Genomic DNA, 21,401 nt, shown 5'->3' with positions numbered 1-21,401 from the left:
ATTTCGGGGCCTCCCGTCCACTTGACAACTTAATGATGCAGGGGTCCTTGCCGAGTTTGGACTTTTACCCTCTCCTCCTCCTCCTCCTCCTCCTCCTCCTCCCTTTCCTCCTGCAGGCCTCTAATTTCTCCTTGTTCCTACAGACTAATATCAGCAAAGGCACACAGAGGCTGTTCTCTCTCAGGACTCCTCTCTGAAGCCACATATCTTCTCCTCTTCACCTCTGTGTGCTTGCAGTATAGCACAGGGTTAGTGTCCAGGACTGCTGTGCATCTGTCTCCGATTTGGAGCACAGCCCCTGCAGGCTCCCGAGGAGACTCAGCCGTCCCTCTTTAGACCCTGTTCTTTTTCTCCCTTTGAGCCGGGGCTATATTTCATTGTCATTTCAGCCCTCTCTTCCTAGCCTGAATGTAATAGCGGGAGATATATGGTCCCGCGCTTCTGCAGCCTTCTGAGCTTCCTCAGCCTTTTATAAAGCACTGTCAGAGTGACAAAACAGCAGCCCATGGGTATTCGGGCGCAGATGCCCCCCTCATCCAGCGGCAATTTCTCAATATCCTGCGCTGATCCTTTTAGCAAAGAGATAACATCTGGGTCCTTGGACAGGATAAGTTGGAACAGTCATCCCGGACAGAGTCGTAGCTCATCTGTATAGCTCTGTCTGCCCATAAGCCATAGGCTGCCTGTCAGCTCTGTTTTTATAAGAGCTGATTTAGGGAGCAGCCCTTTGAATCCTGGGCCAATAGAGAACCGCAGGAGCACGCAGGACTTTATTTCGATCCACTGCTGACACACCTGATACTGCTGATGGAGGAGCTACAGCCTGTCCACGCAAGAATTTGCTCTGACATTTTACAATCTAAAGGTAAAGAGAGAGGGGTGTTGGGAGGGTTTGTTCATTACTGTCTGAGTTTGAAAGGCTCTAATGGTGGTCCACCTGGCCACAGAGACACATAACAACCTATACCTCTGAGACAGGGCCCTGATTGAGATGTGAGTAAAGGAGAGGGCGGAGGGAGCAGATGGGCTCTGCAGACAATTAAAGCTGCATGTTCAGTTGTGGTTCCTCCACTTTGTTCCTGTCACTCGCCTCATCCTCTGTGACATCTCTCCTCTGCACACGCCAATGCGTCTACCTCACCCTTCCTTCCTGCCCTCCCATTTCTACCCTCTCCTCCCATTCCACTCCTCCCTCCTCTCACCATCCTTCTCCTTTCTCTCATACTCCCATCCGCACACACTCTGTCTCCTCTCCCCTCTCTCCTGCGCTCCCCCCAAACCCCTCCCCCCCCCCCCCAGCCTTAATTGGGAGTCAGGGAGAGCAGTGGAAATCGCATTAACGCGGGCCCTGCCTGGGTGTGCCATCCATCTTCTTTTTTATTACGCCGCGCCGGGGCTGCCTGGGCTCTGCCGTTCGATTTGTCACCGGCCTCGTTCGCTGATAACAGGCATTTGTCATCGCCTTGCCTCCCTGTTAATGTTATCATCTCCTCCCTGACAGCCGCCCTCCGCCGGGGAGCGCCGGCGACAAAGCACATCCGTCAAGCGAATATTTCCACGGCTAAGGGGACCGCACACTGCAATAAGCCACATTAAAGCACTTATGAAGGGTGCAGGCCGTGTGTGTGTGTGTGTGTGTGTGTGTGTGTGTGTGTATACGTAGCGGTGCCACGATGCGCGCAGGAGTGTGCACTGCGTGCGCATACACACCCGAGCAGACACGCGCGCAGGAGCGTGTAGTGCGCTTGTCAGTGCCGTAAAAGAGGCGAGGTGGGGGCCGACAGGGAGAGGAAGAGGTAATTTGTTGCAATTAATTACGCAGTGAGTGTGGCTTTGTTGTGTGGGAGAGCATTTTATCTGTTGGAATGCTTCCTTCGCCAGGCTGTGATGCTATTTGTTTGATTTATAGCTTCTGCCTGCCGGAGGCGGAGTGAGCCTGCGTGTGAGTGTGTTTTCACATGTGCACAATGCTGTGGCATTATCCACAGAAATATACTGTAGTCTCTGTGGCAAGGAGCCCTTTGTTTGGCACTGACGTTACATATGAACAGCCACAGTGCCCCCATTTGTCCTCTCTCAGGACTCAAACTCTTCTGTCCATTTGTCATTCAGGAGCAAATCAACAACTCCAAAGGTTAGCTCTCAATCACCCAGCTTGCCTCACCTTTTTCTCTCCTTTCTGCCATGGGAAGCTGTGTCTGAAAGGGCCACGGCACTCAGATTTACCATACCAAAACTCAAAACTATCCAGATGTGATATGCTGATGTTTCCCACACTGGCCCGGCTGACCCTCTTCTTTCTCCCCCCTCTGTAATGTCAGGACAAGTGGGGATGTGACAACATTTATCCATTCTGCCTCAGTTGGGGGTTTGCAGGGCCCTTGTGCAGGGGCTGACAGATGGATCAGCCAGCCTAAAGGCAATGGGAAGAGATGAGAGGGAGTCGAGCACCACTTCCTATCCTTCAGCATACTATGACTCCTACATTTGCTGTACAGCCTCACATGGAGTGGCAAGTTTGCAATCTTAGCAAGAACTGCAGTCTGGATGATGGCAGTTTTAGAGCGAGAGAGCGCTGTGGTCCTGTTCACACCTGGCATTAACCTGCAGCTTGTGTGATTCTGCCACAAGTGCACAGCTCTAAATACACCTGGTATCATGTCTCCACATACATCTCGAGGAACCACCTGAGATCTCACTTCCCAGCTCTTCATGCAAATAAACATGTACATCAACATTTCTGTAAGTAAATGTAATGTGGTGTTCTTTCAATACCGACGACTACTGCCAGTGCATTTTAGGAATTTTATTAAATACCACTCGACAGCATTACAACTACAGGACACGGACATGAAATAGCAACATAACTGTCTGTTGCTGTTTTTAACCAGCAGCCCATGTGGACATCAGACAGCATGTTTCATGTGAACTCCATCAATAAGATCCGTTTTCTTTTTGTTATTGTGCAGGGGATGTCAGTTGAGTAGGCGGCCCTTCAATGAGGCTCAGGTCACATTCTGCACAAACTGCTAAAGGACCTGGACACATGTGGCCCAGACCACCTCCGAATGTGTTTACTGCATCTTAGGTGCATTCGTGCCTGCTCTGACAGCTGATCAGATCACTCAAGATGCACGTGAATGTCCAATGTAAACAGACTATGATCTATGATCACAGGACATAATTTGAGATGAATGACAAAAATATGGTCATAACTTCCCTCACTTTAACTCCAGCTACGTTGTCGTGGTCTTATTTATTGTTGGAACCAGAGACAGAAAACATAGATCCATATACTGAAGCCATGTCAGCCTGTTGGTTGTTGTCAAAAGATCACATGTTGTCTGCTCTCCAGTTCCCAGCCTCAGATCAGTCCCTCCAAGAAAGAAAAAACAGCTTCTTGTGAGTGTGCAACGATGGTGAAGCAAAGCTCAACCTACAGCTAACTCATTTTTTGGCTTGGTAAGAGTCATTTTGTTGAGGACACTAAAGTTACACCAACAGTCCCCAGTGAGAACATACGTATGCAGGAGGAAGAGACCAATTCAGGATCGCTTTTCAAACCTTTCAGATCCCACAATTCTCTCCATCTGTTGAGGCTGAGTCGTGTTTTTTTGTGTTTTGTCACTGTCGCTTTAAGCTTTTTTTCCCTGTTCGGCTGCTAACCTGTCGAAAACTCCTTGTAATACATTAATAAATCTTTTACTAATGCTTATAAATCACTCTGTGGCCCTTAATAAGAACAAATTTTGGGTTGCAGGTTATGAAAAATCCCTCTGGCCAGTAATTACAATCCTCCAGCTTGACACTTGCTTTGTCTTTTCAATTTTTGAGTTCATCAGGAAGCCATCTCCAATGAACTGCTTGACCTCCGACCTCCTACCGAAAGAGCTGCAGAAGCTCTGGACGAAAATGTAATAAAAAATTGTTCGGAAACATTTCCACATTTCCACTTGATCATTCATTTGGATTCATCTAAGTCCAACATTCACTCTTTTCACTCTGTCAGTCCAATTCCTGAGGGAAATATTCAGCTCCTTAGCTGCTAAAAGCTCCACTCTGTTCATCAGCCGTTCGCTCACTGTGTCTGTCTGCTGTCTGCAGGTGATTCAGGTGATAATCACTAATCTAATCACTAATCAGGTATTATTATAAAACCACTGATTATTAACATTTACAACTGCAAGCATGATAAACTGTAAAAATCTCTATTAATGACTGACTGACTTTTATAAGTGCGGACTTATAAACCCATGAACATGAATTCATTTTAATTAATTTACATTTATAACTGGATTATCACCAAATAGAACGGAAGAACACTGGCCAAATGGGTTAGTTATTCTTATTAATGGATTAAAACTGATGTGTAAATCACTAGTAAATGTAGAGAAAACATTTTCTATTCTATTATACAACCTTCATCAGCAGATGAAGTTTGCCCTGAATTGTAGTAATTCGTCTGAGAAGGACCATCTTCAATTACAAACTGTACTAATCCAATGATGAAGATCACATGACTGAAAGCCCAGAGCAGCCACTAAATGGACCTTTTTCTCAAATGCTGTCTTCAAGGTCAAGAATGAACTTTGAACCTCACTTGTAAACAATCTATTAACCATTAGTGGCGACTTATAAACCCATTATACATGAACGTATGTCTTATCAGGGCCTTTCAGTTTACACTATTAGCTTCAGTCTTTCCCTTTGAAACAAAAGGTTTGTTTTGACTGTTTGTGTTTCTTCTAAAATTGCTGTCCATCGTCTGTGTTTCGAATCATTTGAATTGTGGTTGTAAGACCCACGTTTTATTTGGGTATTGGTTTCATGATGTGTGTGTATTTTTGCGGTAAATAAAAGTGTTATTTTCCTATGTTTGATTTCTGGGGAGAGGCAATGATGGCAGACGATGACTTTTCTCTTTATTGTACGACCCCAATTCCCAAAGAGTTGGGACTCTGTGTAAAACATAAATCAAACAGAATGTGATCATTTTCTTATCCTTTTTTTAAAAACATACATTCAATTGAAAGCAACACAAAGATAATTTATTGAATGTTTTACCTCATCAATTTCATTGATTCTTGTAAATATATGCTTATTCTGTATTTGGTGCAGCAACACGTTTCAAACAACTTGGGACAGGAGTGAGGTTCACCGCTTTGTGAACACATGAAGGATATGAATACATGGGCTCAGGAACACTTTGTAAAACCGTTGTCAGTAAACAGTTTGCCTGCAAATCATTGCATTCTGTTTTATTTCTGTTTTACACAGCGTCCACACTTTAATGGAATTGGGGTTGTAACTTTCTGTGTATGAAGGCTACTTCCAGTTATTGACGTCACCACAGCTAAATGAATGTCAAGTAAAAATTGGTCCCAAAAGGAACTAAAAGTATTGTGGTGGCACAGAAGAGCTGCTCCATGTGTGATGTACAGGGGGTAAACTTGGAGTATGACTTGCTGTATAAGACCAGGGCGTTTTTCTCTTATTTTGGCACGTTTGCAGTTTGCAGCTGAATGCAGCAGAAAACAGAAAACATTCAGATTTCTTGTCCAAACGTCTGTATATTTTTGAACAGTCTTTCATTTCATGTCATATCTCTCACTGACTCCACCATACATTATACAAAAAGGTCTCATAAAACATGCAGCAGTGATATATTGATAAATTATATCTCATGAACGAGCTTTAAATACATGTGCATATATTTTGACAAGATGACATGACTACTACAGTAGCCACAATATCCAACTCTCTTACGTGAAAAGAGACACAAAACTGAAAGAAAGAAGAAAGACACAACAAACAAGCTCAAGTTCTTAGTGAAGACACTCACCTTGAGCTGAACACTGTAAATGTACAGCAACAGAAAACAGAGGAACAGCTTTCATGGATGAAGCATCCAGTGATCATGGGATGTGTTCACAGAAAGTGAAGCTAATGCAGATTAATCCTTGTGACAAACCAACTCAGATCCTGTAAAAACGCTTTAAGATGCCGAGAAACGGATTAAAATGCCACTGATGGTTGATTTGAAATGCATGACTGCGTGACTTTTGTCTCACATTACGTAGAGAACACACTTTGACGGGATTAACTGTTAAAACAGGGAAGTGTTGTTTGTGTGGAAAGTGACGACTGTCAAACAGATGAACCTACTTTTCCTTTTGTGTGTGTGTGATTGTGTGTACGCTTTGGTCTTTCTAGTTGTCACATGAAGCAGCAGACCACAGCAGCTCCACCTTTTATCTCCACTATGGTGACGTTCAGACCAGGATGGCGCACTGAGAGAAGAAACCATCATTCGCATGTAGGTCCACCTCCTCACTGCAGCTTATCTTTCATCATGTTAGCCAAGGGTTCCGTAGCCGTTCATCACAGCCAGTTTGAGGTGACCATTGCTGATCAGCTCTTCTTTGAGGATGTTGTTTTTGGCGGCGAACATCTGGCTGATCTCCATAAAGGTTTTGTTCTTAGTCTCAGGAATCACGAACATGGTGTAGACGGCCACTCCCAAGCAGATCACACAGAAGATCAGGTAACAGTAAGGACCTGCAGCTGCCTGTGGTGCATCAAAGAGAACAAATCCTGTTCTTTACACAGTGGAAATTGTCCAAGGAGGCAAAAGGAGACAAATGTGAAGCTGTACTGTCATAGTTTCTACTTCAACACAACTACTGCTTACTGCAAGGAGACATGAAACAGGCAAAAATAGGATCCTTGGACAGAGACAGTGAAGCTAATAAATGCAGATTAACTTGGATTTGATAGCAGAGAACACAAAAAGGTTGCTACTATAGATTTTATACAAACTACTTCAGATGATATTAATGGATTAGCAAACAAGAAATCTGAAATTATTAAAGCAGCAATGACTGATTTTTTCCTTCTTATTTGGCCACTTGGGGACAGCAGCAGAAACAAGCTGTGAACACAACGTTAACATATCATCTCCTTATTAAATGTTTGTGGCAAACATGCTAGCAAACAGCTGCTTATTCTAAACATTGAGCAGACACAGAGCAAGCATCCATTAGGCGTCGTGTTTGTGTCCGACTGATGAATCTAAGTCCAGTATTCACTCTCCTTTTCACTGTTTGCTATCTGTCTCTTTAGCGGCTAAATGCTATAGCTGTTCGCTGTCGTTTGGTGCAGGGCAGCTTGTGTGCAGCTCTTTTTTTGCTAAAAAATAATGTGCCTGCCTGCAGCTAATAAACAATGCTGAGGAGCGGTGAATAATCAGAATTTGGCTCAGTGGATTTTGAGTGTGTTCTGACCTCTAGGAAGGGAAAGACGAAGCCGATGGTGAAGTTGGACAACCAGTTGAGGCAGCCGGCCACAGTGTAGGCAGCCGGTCGATGAGACTGCTTGAACAGCTCTGCAGTGATCAAGAAAGGCACGCCAGCTACACACAAGAGAAAAAGGAACATATTTCCATTATTTTAAAGGACACATTTGACATCAGCAACCTTCTCAATCAGTCATGGTTCACTCCACACACGGCTCATCCCACGGTCTGATCTAACTAGGCATCCTATCACGCTGTCATAATACAAATCACATTTAACAACTCAGCGCAGCTGCATGAATCTATTGGGTGTAGTGAAATTAACACTAGCGTCTTCATTCATCAATTAGTTTATCAATATTCCCTTTCTGGACTATTCTTTGGCAGTCTTTCAAAATAAACAGAACATGACATACCAAATGATAAACATTCCTCAAGCCCCAGGACTGTTATATTACACTGCTTTTTTCCTGCGTGCACTTCATTAACTGATCATTATTACTCAGTGATCATAGATTGACATGAGAGAAGGATGTTTGTCAACTTGGCACGAGTCCAACTTCGAACAACAAGAAACAGAATAGCTTAGCCAGGACTTTACCAATTCATTACTTTGATATGCACGATCTATGAGGTGTTGTCTTAGCCTTAAACACATAATTCTTCATTGTTAGAAGTGAAAGCCAAGAAGGAGAAATATGCATTAATATGCTCTAATGATGAGCCTTCCAAATGATGTCCTCATTATCTGTGCATGATAATTGCATAGAGGAAGGTTTAATATTGTCAAACCAATAACTATGCTGTAATTTGTCAACATCTGTGGTATGTATGGGGGGCTGGGGGGAGTCCATTGTGCATGCAAGGTTTTGTCTAAAGGAAACCGTATTCATCACAGCTAGCTTATGAACAATGAACCATTAAAAGTCTAATTGCAGCAACAGAAATCCTCGCGTGCGTGCCGAGGTATGGATTTTGCCGGCTTGACGAATGACGGCATGTAAACCAGATTTGTTCTAATTCATCATCCCTGCAGGTCCACTCAACATGGCTCCTAAAGTTGTAAACTATTGCCTCTTAATTCACTTCACTCAACTCATCCAGTGTACAAATGGCTGAGGGAATGGATGTAGTGTGGCAGTTATGATTTCCTAATTTACAAGACTAATGAAATACAATATCTCTTCACAGTCAGAGGAGGAGTCGGGAGGGAGTGTTGCTGGTTTTCACACTTGGTGCCTGCTGTTGTGCGAGCTTCCAGCAGGGAGCAGTGTTATCTTACACACAGGGCAGCCAACATCGAGTGCAGTATGTATGGACTGCGAATGTTCATTTGGAGTCTTTAAACAGAGGTTTTAAGTGACATATGCGGCGAGGGTAGATTTGCTGCAGTGCTTACCTGGACCTATGCAGAAGCCAGCAATAATCCCAACAACGCAGCCCACACTGATGTAGCTCATGAAGGACAGCTGCGCCTGTGATTGGTCAAACATACAGAAAGTCATGAGGGTGAAGTCATGAGTTGGAAACATGACTAACAATTCGCAGTTTTTTCTAATTATTCATTTGACTATATTTAATCCTGATTATACATATTAGTAACATGCTTTTTACCACATGGGGCTCCATAGCTGCTTTCTTGTTTGTGCTGCTATTGCTTACTATAAAAGTAAAACGGGGTTTTCCAAACTTCGCTCAGTTCGCTCTCATGTCCTGAAGAGACAGAGTTCTCTTTGTTCTTTTTTTTTTTTTTTTCTTTGGACATATAATCTATTCTAAATGCATGTCATTTTACTCTTAAATCATGAGTTCACAGTTGTTCAAATCGGTCTTAAAACAATAATATGAACAGTGAAGTGCTGTAATCATTACTCCTGTTCATGTCGGCCATTAAGAGATCCCTCCTTTCACCTGCAGGTCTCCTTACTGAGAAAAATGTATCAAAAAGTTTACCTGAAGCTAATATAAGGCTTCATCTGTTTGAGTCAAACAAATCAAGCAGATGTCTTGATTGTTATCTGTCCACTGAGGCTCAACAGTGAGACACAAACAAGGAAACCAAAACTAAAAAGAATAATTTTCAACTCGGACAGTTCAGGCCTCATACAAGCATGATGAACTGATTATATTTTTGCACACACTAAGGACTGTGGATATTGTCACTCATCACTTACATTGGCATCAATTACACACAGTTAGTTTATATAAATAATTATGTAAATTTGCTAATGTCCGCAGGCCCATTTAAAACAATATCCTGTATGTTCTGTGCCACAATCTGCAAGATAATGTAATATATTCCTTGAGGAGCAGGGCATCAGATGACACTGTACCTGGAAGAGCACAGACACTGTGATCCCAGCACAGCAAAGTCCCATGAAGAGGAAGCCACCAATCATCAGAGGCCTTCTGCCCAGATGCTCGATAGTAAAACACTGCAAAACGGACAAAGAGGCAGGAACTGTTGAGATTGGGTCACCACATGAGACATCATCAAGAAGTAAGTTATGACAGTGAGCCAGCATGCACAATGCCAGTAATATATAGAGATCAAAACTTTTTCAACTGGAGTTCATAATAATCTGAGTCAGGATTGAGATGAACTGATTTTGTTTTCACTGAAAACACACATTAAAATTACTCTTGGTTTATTATCAGGGCTGAAACTAAGAATTCTGTATTATCATGATGATATAAAATGGAGAAAATCAGCACCATATAAAATGTTGTGGTGAAATAATGTCATCTTAGTGTGTTTAAAGATAATGATCTCTACTCACCCCCAGCATCCCAGAGATGACCTCAATGGCACCAGTTCCCACCGTCGTATACTGAATATAAGGCTCTGGGATTCCTGCATTCTTAAATATGTCATTTGTGTAGAACCAGATCTGAAATTGACAGTGACATGAAGTTTATTAATAAGAAGAATCTGTCAGACAGACACGCCCACACACAGACAGATGCTTTCAAGCTCAAAGTTTGCCTTTTTTTTTATTTTTCGTAAGGAGCCAAAAAGTCGCTCTGCTTATTTGGCCTTTCCACGTGATTCATCATTGTGATCATTATCATCAGGCCGACCATTACTCATGCATTTGAGATACAGAGTTTCATCAGTATGGACTTCTGACAAGTGCTCCCCTTGAAATTAATTTGTGCATTCTCATTAATCACACTTGCTGATGCAACATCCATCATTGATGAGGTGTGGACAAGATCGCAATCAGTGCAGTTAAATGCTGTCTTGTTGATTTAGTAACCATGCATACACTATTTCATCACCATCGCAGCACTGAAGTACGCATACACACATCGACCTACATCAAAGCAGAAAACACACACAAACAATTTGAAAACTTCAAGAATTGGGGTCAGTTATATTGTCCCGAACACTTGAATTGTGTTTTATTAGACTCATGGGCTACATTTGCTTTGGTACACATGAACACTTCTTTCACAAAAGTGGAGGAGTTACCAGTGTTTTATCAGTTGAGCAGCGGTAAATGACTCAAAGGATTACTGTTTGACTATATTCCACCCATCCATGCTAGGAATAATCATTTTACTTTATTTCTCAGTTGTCCTCTTCATCCTTCCATCCAGAGTCACATTCTAGACAAACTGGGTAAACATATCTCCCTCTGAGACTTCCTCAGCTCTTCCAGGCCAAACCCAGGCTGTTCCTGGACCAGCTGACTGATGTAGTCCCTCTGGTATATCTGGGTGTACAACAAGGTCTTTTCCCAATTACACAGCCAGAGGGAGGCACCTGAAGAGCTCTCTGCAGCTGTCTGAACCCACTAATCTGAATCCTCTAAACTGGAAGGGCATCCTGGATCATTTAGCTCCGCACCCTGTTTGAGAGTGAGCTGTGTGACGCTGTGTTGAAATCAGTTCACCTTATCATCACGACCTCTGTGATGGTCACAGTGAAGACTGGCCTTGAACCCTAACCCTCTAAGCCTAACCATAACCCTGTAGTCTTGCTTTGTGGTTCCATTTTTCATTGCAGGGTCTACCTGAAAGTGTCTGTCAGTTGGTGTGATTGGTGGCAGTTGTGATACTTGAGCTCCTCATATTCCCACTAGCATCTCATTTTCCACCTGATATTAACCAGATACTATAAACCCAAGGACAGAACCTTGACCTTGACAACGCTTCCATAGATTTCTCTGGTTTGCATCAAACGACAGAAGTACAACATCATCTGCAAATGTGCAGAAATACCACTCTAATGTCACTAAACCTGACCTAATTCAATAAACTATCCCTCAAAATAATAAGTGTGACCAAGTGCAATGAGCTTCACTTCATGCCAAGAGTACAACAAACCTATTGCTTTCAGTGTTTGGGAATCAGACGGCCTGTAGCATTTGTCTCGGCACCCAACACTTCCACAATCTCTCCTAATACTATGACAAACAGGTAAAAAGATTCATAAAAGCAAGAAAAAAAAGTTAAAAATCTGTGTTAAACATACTGTAAAAGACATCTTGCTGACATCACTTTCCTGTGCCAAAGATGAGGATGTGGTTAGTAGAAATAAATTTAACTAAGGACAACAGACACACGGAGTTGGACACAGATTCGTCTGGACGTTTGAAGCCTTCCAGTGTTCCTGTCTCAAACAGCTGGGACAGTGGCACTCGGTGGGGTGCACCCCTGCTGGGAAATGGTATTAGCATATGAGCCAGCATGCACAGAGCTATCATCCTCACAGAGCATAGATGTGCTCGATTTTGTGTGTGGATGGGTGGACCGTCTTATGTGGGGTAACACTAACAGAGAAGACCAGGAGATAATGAGGCGTGGTTCTGCTGCCCCCTGCTTAGTCACTCAGTGGCTGCATGTGGGACTGTGATGTATAGACAGAAGGAGGTGCAGATGGGTGGAGCACAGCTGGGAACTATAGAAATATGAGCTCTCCCTCTCGCATAATAACTGCACAGTCTTTGCTCATCCAAAATGTCACCGCACATGCATACAAAAACAGACAGGACAACAGGCCCACAATGCTTTTCACACTTACTGCATCGATGCCAGACAGCTGCATGCCGATGTTGACCACTGCAATGGTGATGACCTGCCAACGAACAGAGCGGTCCGTGAGAAGGCTGCGGACAGAGATGGTCTGGATGGAGGACAAAGAGCGCTGTTCCTCCAGCATCTCCTCAACTTCCGCCTGGATGTTTCCTTTAGAGCGGTACCACTTCAGGGCTAAAGGAAAGAAAGAAAAACTAAAATGAAGATCATTTTGAAAGAAGAGAAGCAAGACGTACAGGTGGTTAGGAGACATTACGACACAGACTTTAGCCAATATAACCAAACTAATTCAGGAGAGAAGATTTTCTAACCTGCGATGGTGGCATGAACATTTCCCTTCTCTATCAACAGGTACCGTGGACTCTCTGGAAACCATGGCAACAGCATCAGCTGGACCATGGTAGGAAACACCACCAGGGAGAGGAGCAAAGGCCAGTACTCTTCCTGTGGGCAAAAAAAAACATGAAGCCTTACAAAAACCTAACCAAATGTAACAATGAGCAGTTTCCACAAATCAACACAATCAACATCTGTAAGCATGAACTGTTAAAAGGATGGAAATATGAGATGAACCAAAAAGCAGAGAGGAAACAAGGGATGGAAAGAGAATTTGTTTTCCAGCCATTGTTTTTTCCAGCAGAATGGAAGGAGGAAAGCTACAGGAGCAGCTGGACATCGTATATAAATAATCGCACAACTGTATGTTCATATACTTTATCATGCTGCTGACTCATGCCTTTAAGTGATTGTAAGTGAAAGCGCTGTAGTTTAGAAAAATATACTAACGTACTGTAACAGTTTCAAGCAGAAGCTAACGTCTGTGCCTCAGATTCATGACCGGATTGTGATTCACATCTGAACTGTGTCAGCAGTTACTGACAGATTAAAGATGAATCCGCTCACACATGCACTGGTACAGCATCAGTCCAGAGAGAGTGAAACTTGCAAAGCATTTCCTTCAAAGTGTTACCCAGCAGACCTGTGCAGCATTTGAGAGCCACGATACGAGTACCTTTCCCAGCAGTTCATGGAGTCCCAGGACCTGTGCGATGAAGACTCCGAGACAAATGTGGATGCTGGGAACGAGGCCCAGGAAGCCTCGCAGGTTCTTGGGGGCGATCTCACCGAGGTACATCGGCACCACACTGAGGGAGATACCTGTGGGGGGAAGGAAGAGTGCGATTACCATGAGCTTAAATGTGTTTAACTTTATGTACGTTTAATATTCATGAAAATCTGTGTCTTGAGTGAAGGTTAAGCACAAGCTGCAGCTACATTTTTTTTAACTTGTATATGTCCTGAAAGAAAGGGAAAGAAAAGGTTTGACGTTCTAGTTTTTAGTTTAATTTTTCTTTATGTCAGACATTAAATGCCCATCAACAAACAGATATATAAGTCCATGACTTTATCGCACCATCCCTGACAAAGTGTGATACGCTCAGGATTTTACAAGCTTGACTTCCACTGTCATTTATATATAGTTTAGTTTCTGAGGAGGAAGAGCTTAATATGTGTGAATGAAAATTCACTGAATATCTGACAAAAAAAGGGAATGGAATCCAAAAAGGCCTAATGAACAAAATCATTAGAAGACATGAGAAGCACTTTCAAAATAAAGGATGAATAATTCCAATTAAACAACTACAAATCCACAAAAGCTCATTAAACAGCTCCGCAGAAGCTATAATGCACAAACCATGTAGCTGATCCATCTGTGGAATGTGCGATTGTAGCTTTACGTCTATTCTAACTCTACTTATTGTAAGGAATTCAGGAAACAGGCCAGCCTACCTGAGTGCACTCCTGTGATGAAGCGTCCAATAATGACCATGGGAGGCATCCTGCACTGTCTGCTGAAGCCCATCAGAGCTCCTCCCACAAACACCAGCACAGTGGCTCGCACCAGCGTCCCTTTCCTGTTTGGACAAACAGCGATGCCTCATTACTCAACTGTCTCTAAGAAGGAGAGCCATCAGGAGCACAGGGTGGTGGCATTTTACAAACACAAACACACAAACAGCATGTATGTATGTACACCCAAAAATCATGCACACACATGATTGTGTTTCCATCATTTTTGGGGACATTACATAGAGTAGCATTCATTTCCTGGAGACTTACCGTAACCATAACCATAACCACTACTTGCCTAAGCCTGACCCTGACCCTAACCTAAACCCAAGTCTTCACCCTAAAATTCAATGATTTACATTATGGGGACCCACATTTTGTCCCCACAAGTAGGGCGAATCCCCACAAAGTGACTGTGTCAACACATTTATGTCCCCTCAACATGAGAAATACATGGACACACACACACTAACCTTCCATATTTGGTAACGAGTCTGCCCACCAGCAGGGCTCCTGTCATCCCACCAATAGCAAAGATAGACACGGTGAGGGAGTACAGGACGATGAGGATCTCTTCATCCGGGCTCCAGTCGTAACTTTCTATCAGAGTCTCATTGTAGAAGTCTTTAATGTACTGGTGGAAGAGAGAAAAATAATGAACATTGTACAGGAGGTAAAAAAAAAAAAACATTACGATATATTTGACCACGTGGAATTACAACATGTTGTCCCCTTTTCCTAAATATCCATCCAATAAATCCCTTTTTAGCTTCACAAAGGTGAAAAATATACCCCTACAGTATGTAATCACTTAAGAACACTGCAAAGAGAAGAAAGTTGAACATGATTTAATTAATATACCCTCCCATATATCAAACAGCAGTGGAGCATAAAAATGGTGACTATAATTAAATCACTGAAAGTCATCACATGATTAACTATTTCCCACAGTTCCACACATCCAGACGTCAACATTAGTGACATGGAGGATGAGATTAAGAGATGTTTCACTTGGCACATGAGGCGGCTATATGCATGTGATTTTATTTAGATTAAACAGGAAGTTCAGTGAGCTGTTGTCCTGTGGTCCGACACAATTTACTGTGAGGATCAACAACGTTCTTCAGATTTCACTCAGGTTCATCTGTAGAACCTGAACTGAAGATCAAACTGTGCTGGAGAATCCATCACGTGAAACCTTATTTATCTCAAGAGACACAATTCACTCACTCTCTAAGAGATGAAACTTCAGAAAACCGAAACAGGAGACAGAGTAATACGATTTAGTTTTAATTTGTATGAATGCTTTTAGCATTTTCACTTATCGACCGACTGAATGAATTACTTTGTTAAATAGTGAGGATACAGAGTGATGAGTGAATGAGTGGGCCTAAGAGAGGTTGCAATTAGTCAATTTGTCATGGAGTTCTGAACAGTGTGTGTGTGTCCAGTTTTGTCCATGACCATCTCCACCATGTGCAGGGGAAACTGCATAAACTCACTGTGTGTGTGTGTGTGTGTGTACAGTTCTGACATATAACTTTAATGTTTGTAATTATTACCTTGCACCAGTCGCAGGCTGAGCAAGAATTAATTGAGGTAACCAGAGGATCTTGTGTGTGTAATGAGGCTTCAGACTGAAGACATACCTGCTGTTTAAAAGGGACGGCCTTCATACAACATGCAGGCAGTTGTGGATGACAGATGCTGGTAATAATGAGACAAGGATCTTTACTCAGCCTTGATGGCCTTATTGCCAAATATGTCTTATTTTGTCCATTCAGATGGCTTTACTGGTTGAAGTATGAATCAAAGTGAAAATGATCAGCGTAACAAACATAAAAGAGGTTTTCGAAAGATCTAAGTGGGTGCACCTCCCATGTAGATGGTGGAAAGCATGGACGTTCTTAAAAATTACAGCGTGCTGCTGCATTTGTGGACATAGTGATCCAACACGCTGGATATCTGTATTGAGATTGATGTTAATCTCATTAAGCGGATCAGGTATCAGCAAGACAGACCGATCCTAGCTGAAAACTGTGTCTTTGTCACACTTGTTATAAAGTTCAGCAATTCAACATTTATTCACTCGCATCTGGTGAAATCTGAGCACCACAGCAATCCTTGGTGGATAATATTGCCTTATTTTTACTAGCAGCTGACAGCTAGTCACTTGAACTGTATTCTCACAGCAGGAAATCACACTGCTGTCTGTTCTGCTCTGTTCATTTATGGCAGTGACTTAATGTCACTATATAAAACTTGTAACTTCCACTTACAGATTAGAAGTAATGTGCAGTTATAATCTCCTGTTACCTTTCACGAAAATATATGATCCAAAACAGTTTCATGCAGTGAGGGGCACATTTTAAATTGCGTGAAAAAAAGATGCCAGATCAGTACTCAGTACCTGCCTGTGCCCCGTGTTGTAGTGGTGGCTGGAGAAGTATATATACTCTTGATTTCATGGTTTATGCTACTGTGTGTGTGAGGTTGATTGTAATTCTGAAAGCAAAGTTTTATTTGAGCAATTGGCCCAATCTTTCCTATTAATTTCATTCATTATATATTCCAAAGGCCATATTTTGTTGCATTACTATGTTCTGCCTAGGATGGTGAAGGTATGACCTGTCCTGCTAAGCCTCTGATTGGCTAACTCTGATATTCTTACCCTAACCCCAACCAATCATCACTCCGCATGCCTAAACCTGACCAAACCCAAACAACAAAGGCAGCGAGTCGTAACCAATCAGAGTGGAGCAGGTCATGCCTTCACCATCCTAGTTAAAAAAAATTGGCTTGCAGCACACTACTGAATGATGCACATCAGAGGGGATTCAGAAGTGGGTATATGCAATGCTGTCTGAAACACAAGTAGGTACATGCGTCAGTGAGGGCATCATGAGTCAGTTGGGCTCTATCTACCCTAAGCTCACACAGATCCTGCTTCCCTCCTTCAACCTTTAAGCCACAATTAAATTAAAAGGCCAACACTAGTCAATTAAGGCTGAAGGACACATGATTTCAAGGGTTCAAAAAATGTTAGTATTGTTACTAAAAACACTAACACTACCACTGTGTTCCCATGACAATCTATCTTAAATAAACAGTTAAAGAAGTTGGCTGCAAGTTTGGCTCTTTGATAATGTAATCTGATTACTAAGACATACAAACGCAGGTCATCAGTTCTCGAGATATCATCTAAAAACCTCTTTAGACAAATCTTCTGCCACGTCTAAGATTTGATTTGGAGCACGGGTGTAACTCATGTCAGATGACACACAGAAGTCAACAGTGAATCCTACAAAGATGACTGAAGTCACATGGACCATGGTTAAAGGTTCCAGCTCACCACATTAGCAGCAATTTGGAATATGTGTGACACTAAGCAATTGGCTCCAATTGAAAAAAAAGGAAATGCAGCACATTTGAGAACTGTTTCAGCTGCTGCTAGTCTATTTCTTATATTAAGCTATTAAGTTTGATGAAATCTACAAGTTACAGATGAGAGCTGCAAGTTAAGAGCCACGTGGAAGCTGCTCTGTATCTCATCTGAGGCCTTCATAGCACTGATACGGCCTGTGCCTTTATTGAAGTGGCTGTAGTGGACATTTTTTAGCCCTATGTGAAAGAGGTCAAATTTACAGAGAATTATCTCTTGAATCTGCAGGTCGCCCCAGCATTATGGACTGATGAAGGCTAGCTGCGTTCTGCTGCTTCAAGTCTTTATGCTAAGCTTAGCTAAGTTATTCATCTCCTCACTTTAGCTCTGTACTCAGATATGAGTGTATTCACCTTTTATCTAACTACTAGCAACACAGTGAATGAGCAAATGAGCAGATGTACTATAAAAAAAGGCAGTAACAAGCAGCAATGCATTCTAATGTCTGACCCACATCCAACCTGGGGACAGCATGGGCTGAAAACACAGAGTGCACCTGTCACATTTTTTAGCAAACAAAAGTGCAAAAATATTTGAAAGACAGCTTGAACATTCTACCAATAATAGCTCTGAAGGACAGGCGCCGAGCAGGGTCATTTCCATTCTGCTCCTCTGAGGAACGACCACAGAGAAATGAGAAATTTGGAAAGTGGCCGATCATGGGCCCAAAGGTGCAGCTCTTTCCCATAACTCCCTCGTCAGAACAGCACACTACACAAACATGAGATGTGGCACTGTAGCCCACACGCTTCAATGTGGGGCAGTCCATGGCCGAACAGGACAGCACAGTCACTGCACTGCAGCAAATCAAACATCCAACACATGATGAATAAAAAGGGCAGAACACCAATGAGGCACACAGCAGTCTCTAGACCTGACACACAACCCACAAGACCTCACATGACAATGAAAATCAAGCTGACCTTTACTGTGTCCATTAACATCTAAGAGTCATCACCCCAACTAAAAACTATTTTAATACTTGGAGGACGGCAGCAGTGAGAATGATGATTATAGTGATGATGATGTTGGCGTTGTGGTAGTGACACACACCTGTGCAGGAGAGTTGACGACCGCCAAATTGAAGCCGTAAAGCATGGAGCTACCGAATGAGGCCAGAAAAGCCACCACCAGCAGAGGCACTGTAAGATGCTGAAGAGGAAATGAGGAGAGAAAAACAAGTCAGATACCAGCAAAAACTACACAGCAACATGTCCGCATGCCTGAGAGCAGCATTTACAGCAGTGCAAGGAACACCCCAATTTAAAGGGAAAACACAGAAATAAGTTTTCAACATAACCTAGGTATGAGCTCAACCTGCTTGTCTTTGGATTTTTATAGAACTGTGAGCTACCCGTGGCTTTTCCCATACAAAATATAAAAAGTGGAACAGTTAACCACCTAGGACCTGGCATCCACATGTGGACATCACATTTTGGGTCGTCTAGACCACAATACTAAATTTTGCTCTACAAGGCCTGGTGTCCACATACGAGGACATTATACTGCTAATAATCATTAATAATAATTATTTGTTTTTACACTCATCAGGTCCCAATCAGCCCAAAGCAAAGTGAAATTAAAAATGCAAGCCACGCAAGAGTTCAGGTCTTAGGTGGTTAAATGTAGATATGCAGATTTGTGAATTTTACAGTCAAAATATTAAAAAAGATGAGATAAATTTTCATAATGCACATGATCTCTTTGGTTGTTTTCATGGCATCTTAGTTAAAAATGATCTGAAAACAGGAAAACATTCACAATTCATAACTGGCCAGGTAGAAATGTACATTATATGGACTAGTTTAAAGCTTCAAAAGTAAATATCATGTATGTATGCCTTGTCTTTTTCCTAGACTTATCTGCAGCCTGTAAAGAGATGAACTCATTCTGTAGAGTGTTAAATATTATTATAATAATAAGTTGTTGCTTAGGAGTCTGATCTCTGGACGAAACAGCAGAGCTGAACAGGCAGTGAGCAGCTCGTGACGGAGTCAGAAGTGACACAAACTGATGTCAAATGTTAAAGAATGAGCTGATGGCTTCTGTTGACGGCCCAAAACCCCCAAAGTCACACGAGTCCCACTCAAAGGCATGGGAGCAGTCTACTGTATTTTCATCAGGAGTGGCCTGGAGCTGCCATCCTGGCGTCTAGCACACAGAGCGAAGCTGACCTCCAAGGTAGAAAGTCAGTGGAAGTCCACCATACCTTTTAATCATTTCAATAGAATAAGGGTTTACAAAAGGACCACTATTCTTACACATCAGGAAGCCAGAGGAATTCCACTCATGTGAACATGTAGGATGTTAGCACAAAGAGCAGACAGAGGAGAAACCCCCTACTCTGACTGAACAGTAACAGTACAGATGCTTAAAGAAACCTAATTTAGCCTGTAACAACCTGACGGACAGAGTTAGACAGCCACACGTGAAAGCAGCTCACGGCAGAGAATGCTGCCCTGTCTGCATTCAATCTAGTTACCATTATCTGTCAGATGTGCAGCTCCTGACACGCTGCACCACTTCGGTTCAAGCAACTATAAGCAACTATGTTTAAGACTTTTCTGTAGTTTTCTCTGTTTTTCTTCGTCTTTTTGTTGGTTTACTTTTCAAGTCCTATGACAGGCTGTTATGGATGTGTGTAGCTTCAAAATCCCAGAGTGAAGCATGATCCTGAACTACAGGTGGATATTGTTCCATGGTTGGTACAAACACACTGTGTATGTTGGTCTGGCCTGTCTGTACTGACAGTGCTGGAGTCACTGGATGGTTTAAACAGAAGGATCACACACAATCCAAATGCTGTGACTAATACATGATATATACTTTGTTCAAGTGGACAAACAGCTGATCTACATGTGAATTATCTCTGCAGGGTCTCAAACTCTGAAACAAACACTCACCCCGTCCATCTTTGCATCGTTTCCCAGGAGCACTTCCTCCGCCATTTAAGTCATGAATAATTGCTCACCGTGTGTGTTGAGACTAAAAACCGCTCATCTGCACAACTTTTCAAACTCTTGTCTCCGCGTCTCCATTTGTAGTTTCCATCCACGCTGCTGTCACAGAGAGGAGGCGTGTCGTGTTGATGGGCGGAATTAACAAGCTTGTCAAACTCCCAATCTCCAATCATCGGAGCGCATCGCAGAGCCTCGCATCGTTATCCCCGGTCCATCAGCGATCACATGAGCCAAGTGCTTCATCCTGCGTCCCAAAGTGCCCGCAGTTGTTATTAAATAGCCTATGACTAACTGTATCCAGAGGCGTTTTCAGGATTAGGGAACATTGGGGGCTTGGCTCAGACCCAGGGGCACCTTCAGGGCCACCTTCACCCAGGAGACGAGGTGGGGGGGTCTTACGCTTTAAGCACTTTTTTGGGGCTTGATGATGATGAACTTTGAGATCAAAATTAAGTCACAAGGTTTAGCAAAATAGACACAAACAGGCAAAAAGTAAAATGTCTAGCAATATTTCAGTCAGCAGCTCTATAAATGAAAACACTGATTAAAATTAAAATCAAAATGAAATGAGCATGTAATTCCGGGTATATGATTTCCTTTTTGCTAACATTCATCTAATTATGTTATTTGGGCCTGATTTAAAGACGTTCAAAATAATGTGGGTATCTTCTGTGATTTTGTTTGTTGCTTCATTAATAATGACAACTGTCATTTCCAAAAATTACAGAAGGTGATTTAATGTACCAACAGATTCCACCACCTCCACCTCTGCCTCTTGATTCATAAAAACACCCTTACTGTATAATTTAAG

General features: G+C 42.5%; 1 protein-coding gene across 1 annotated transcript; it reads right to left on the bottom strand.

Annotated features, from left to right (window-relative positions):
* Positions 1-6,355: 6,355 nt before the first annotated feature.
* Positions 6,356-20,578, bottom strand: slc2a15b (solute carrier family 2 member 15b). The gene is made up of 12 exons (XM_076728935.1): positions 20,534-20,578; positions 18,684-18,782; positions 14,662-14,822; positions 14,129-14,253; positions 13,350-13,495; positions 12,649-12,781; positions 12,324-12,511; positions 10,075-10,185; positions 9,628-9,729; positions 8,694-8,769; positions 7,284-7,411; positions 6,356-6,568 (listed from the first exon to the last, which is right to left on the bottom strand). The coding sequence occupies exons 1-12, from the start codon at positions 20,576-20,578 to the stop codon at positions 6,356-6,358; spliced, it is 1,527 nt and encodes a 508-aa protein (XP_076585050.1).
* Between the last annotated feature and the right edge of the window lie 823 nt (positions 20,579-21,401).

This window comes from Chaetodon auriga, chromosome 4, assembly GCF_051107435.1.
Source record: "Chaetodon auriga isolate fChaAug3 chromosome 4, fChaAug3.hap1, whole genome shotgun sequence".
Classification (NCBI taxonomy): Eukaryota; Metazoa; Chordata; class Actinopteri; order Chaetodontiformes; family Chaetodontidae; genus Chaetodon; species Chaetodon auriga.
The sequence above is the reverse complement of the archived record's forward strand: the minus strand, read 5'-3'. Positions and strand labels throughout refer to the sequence as shown.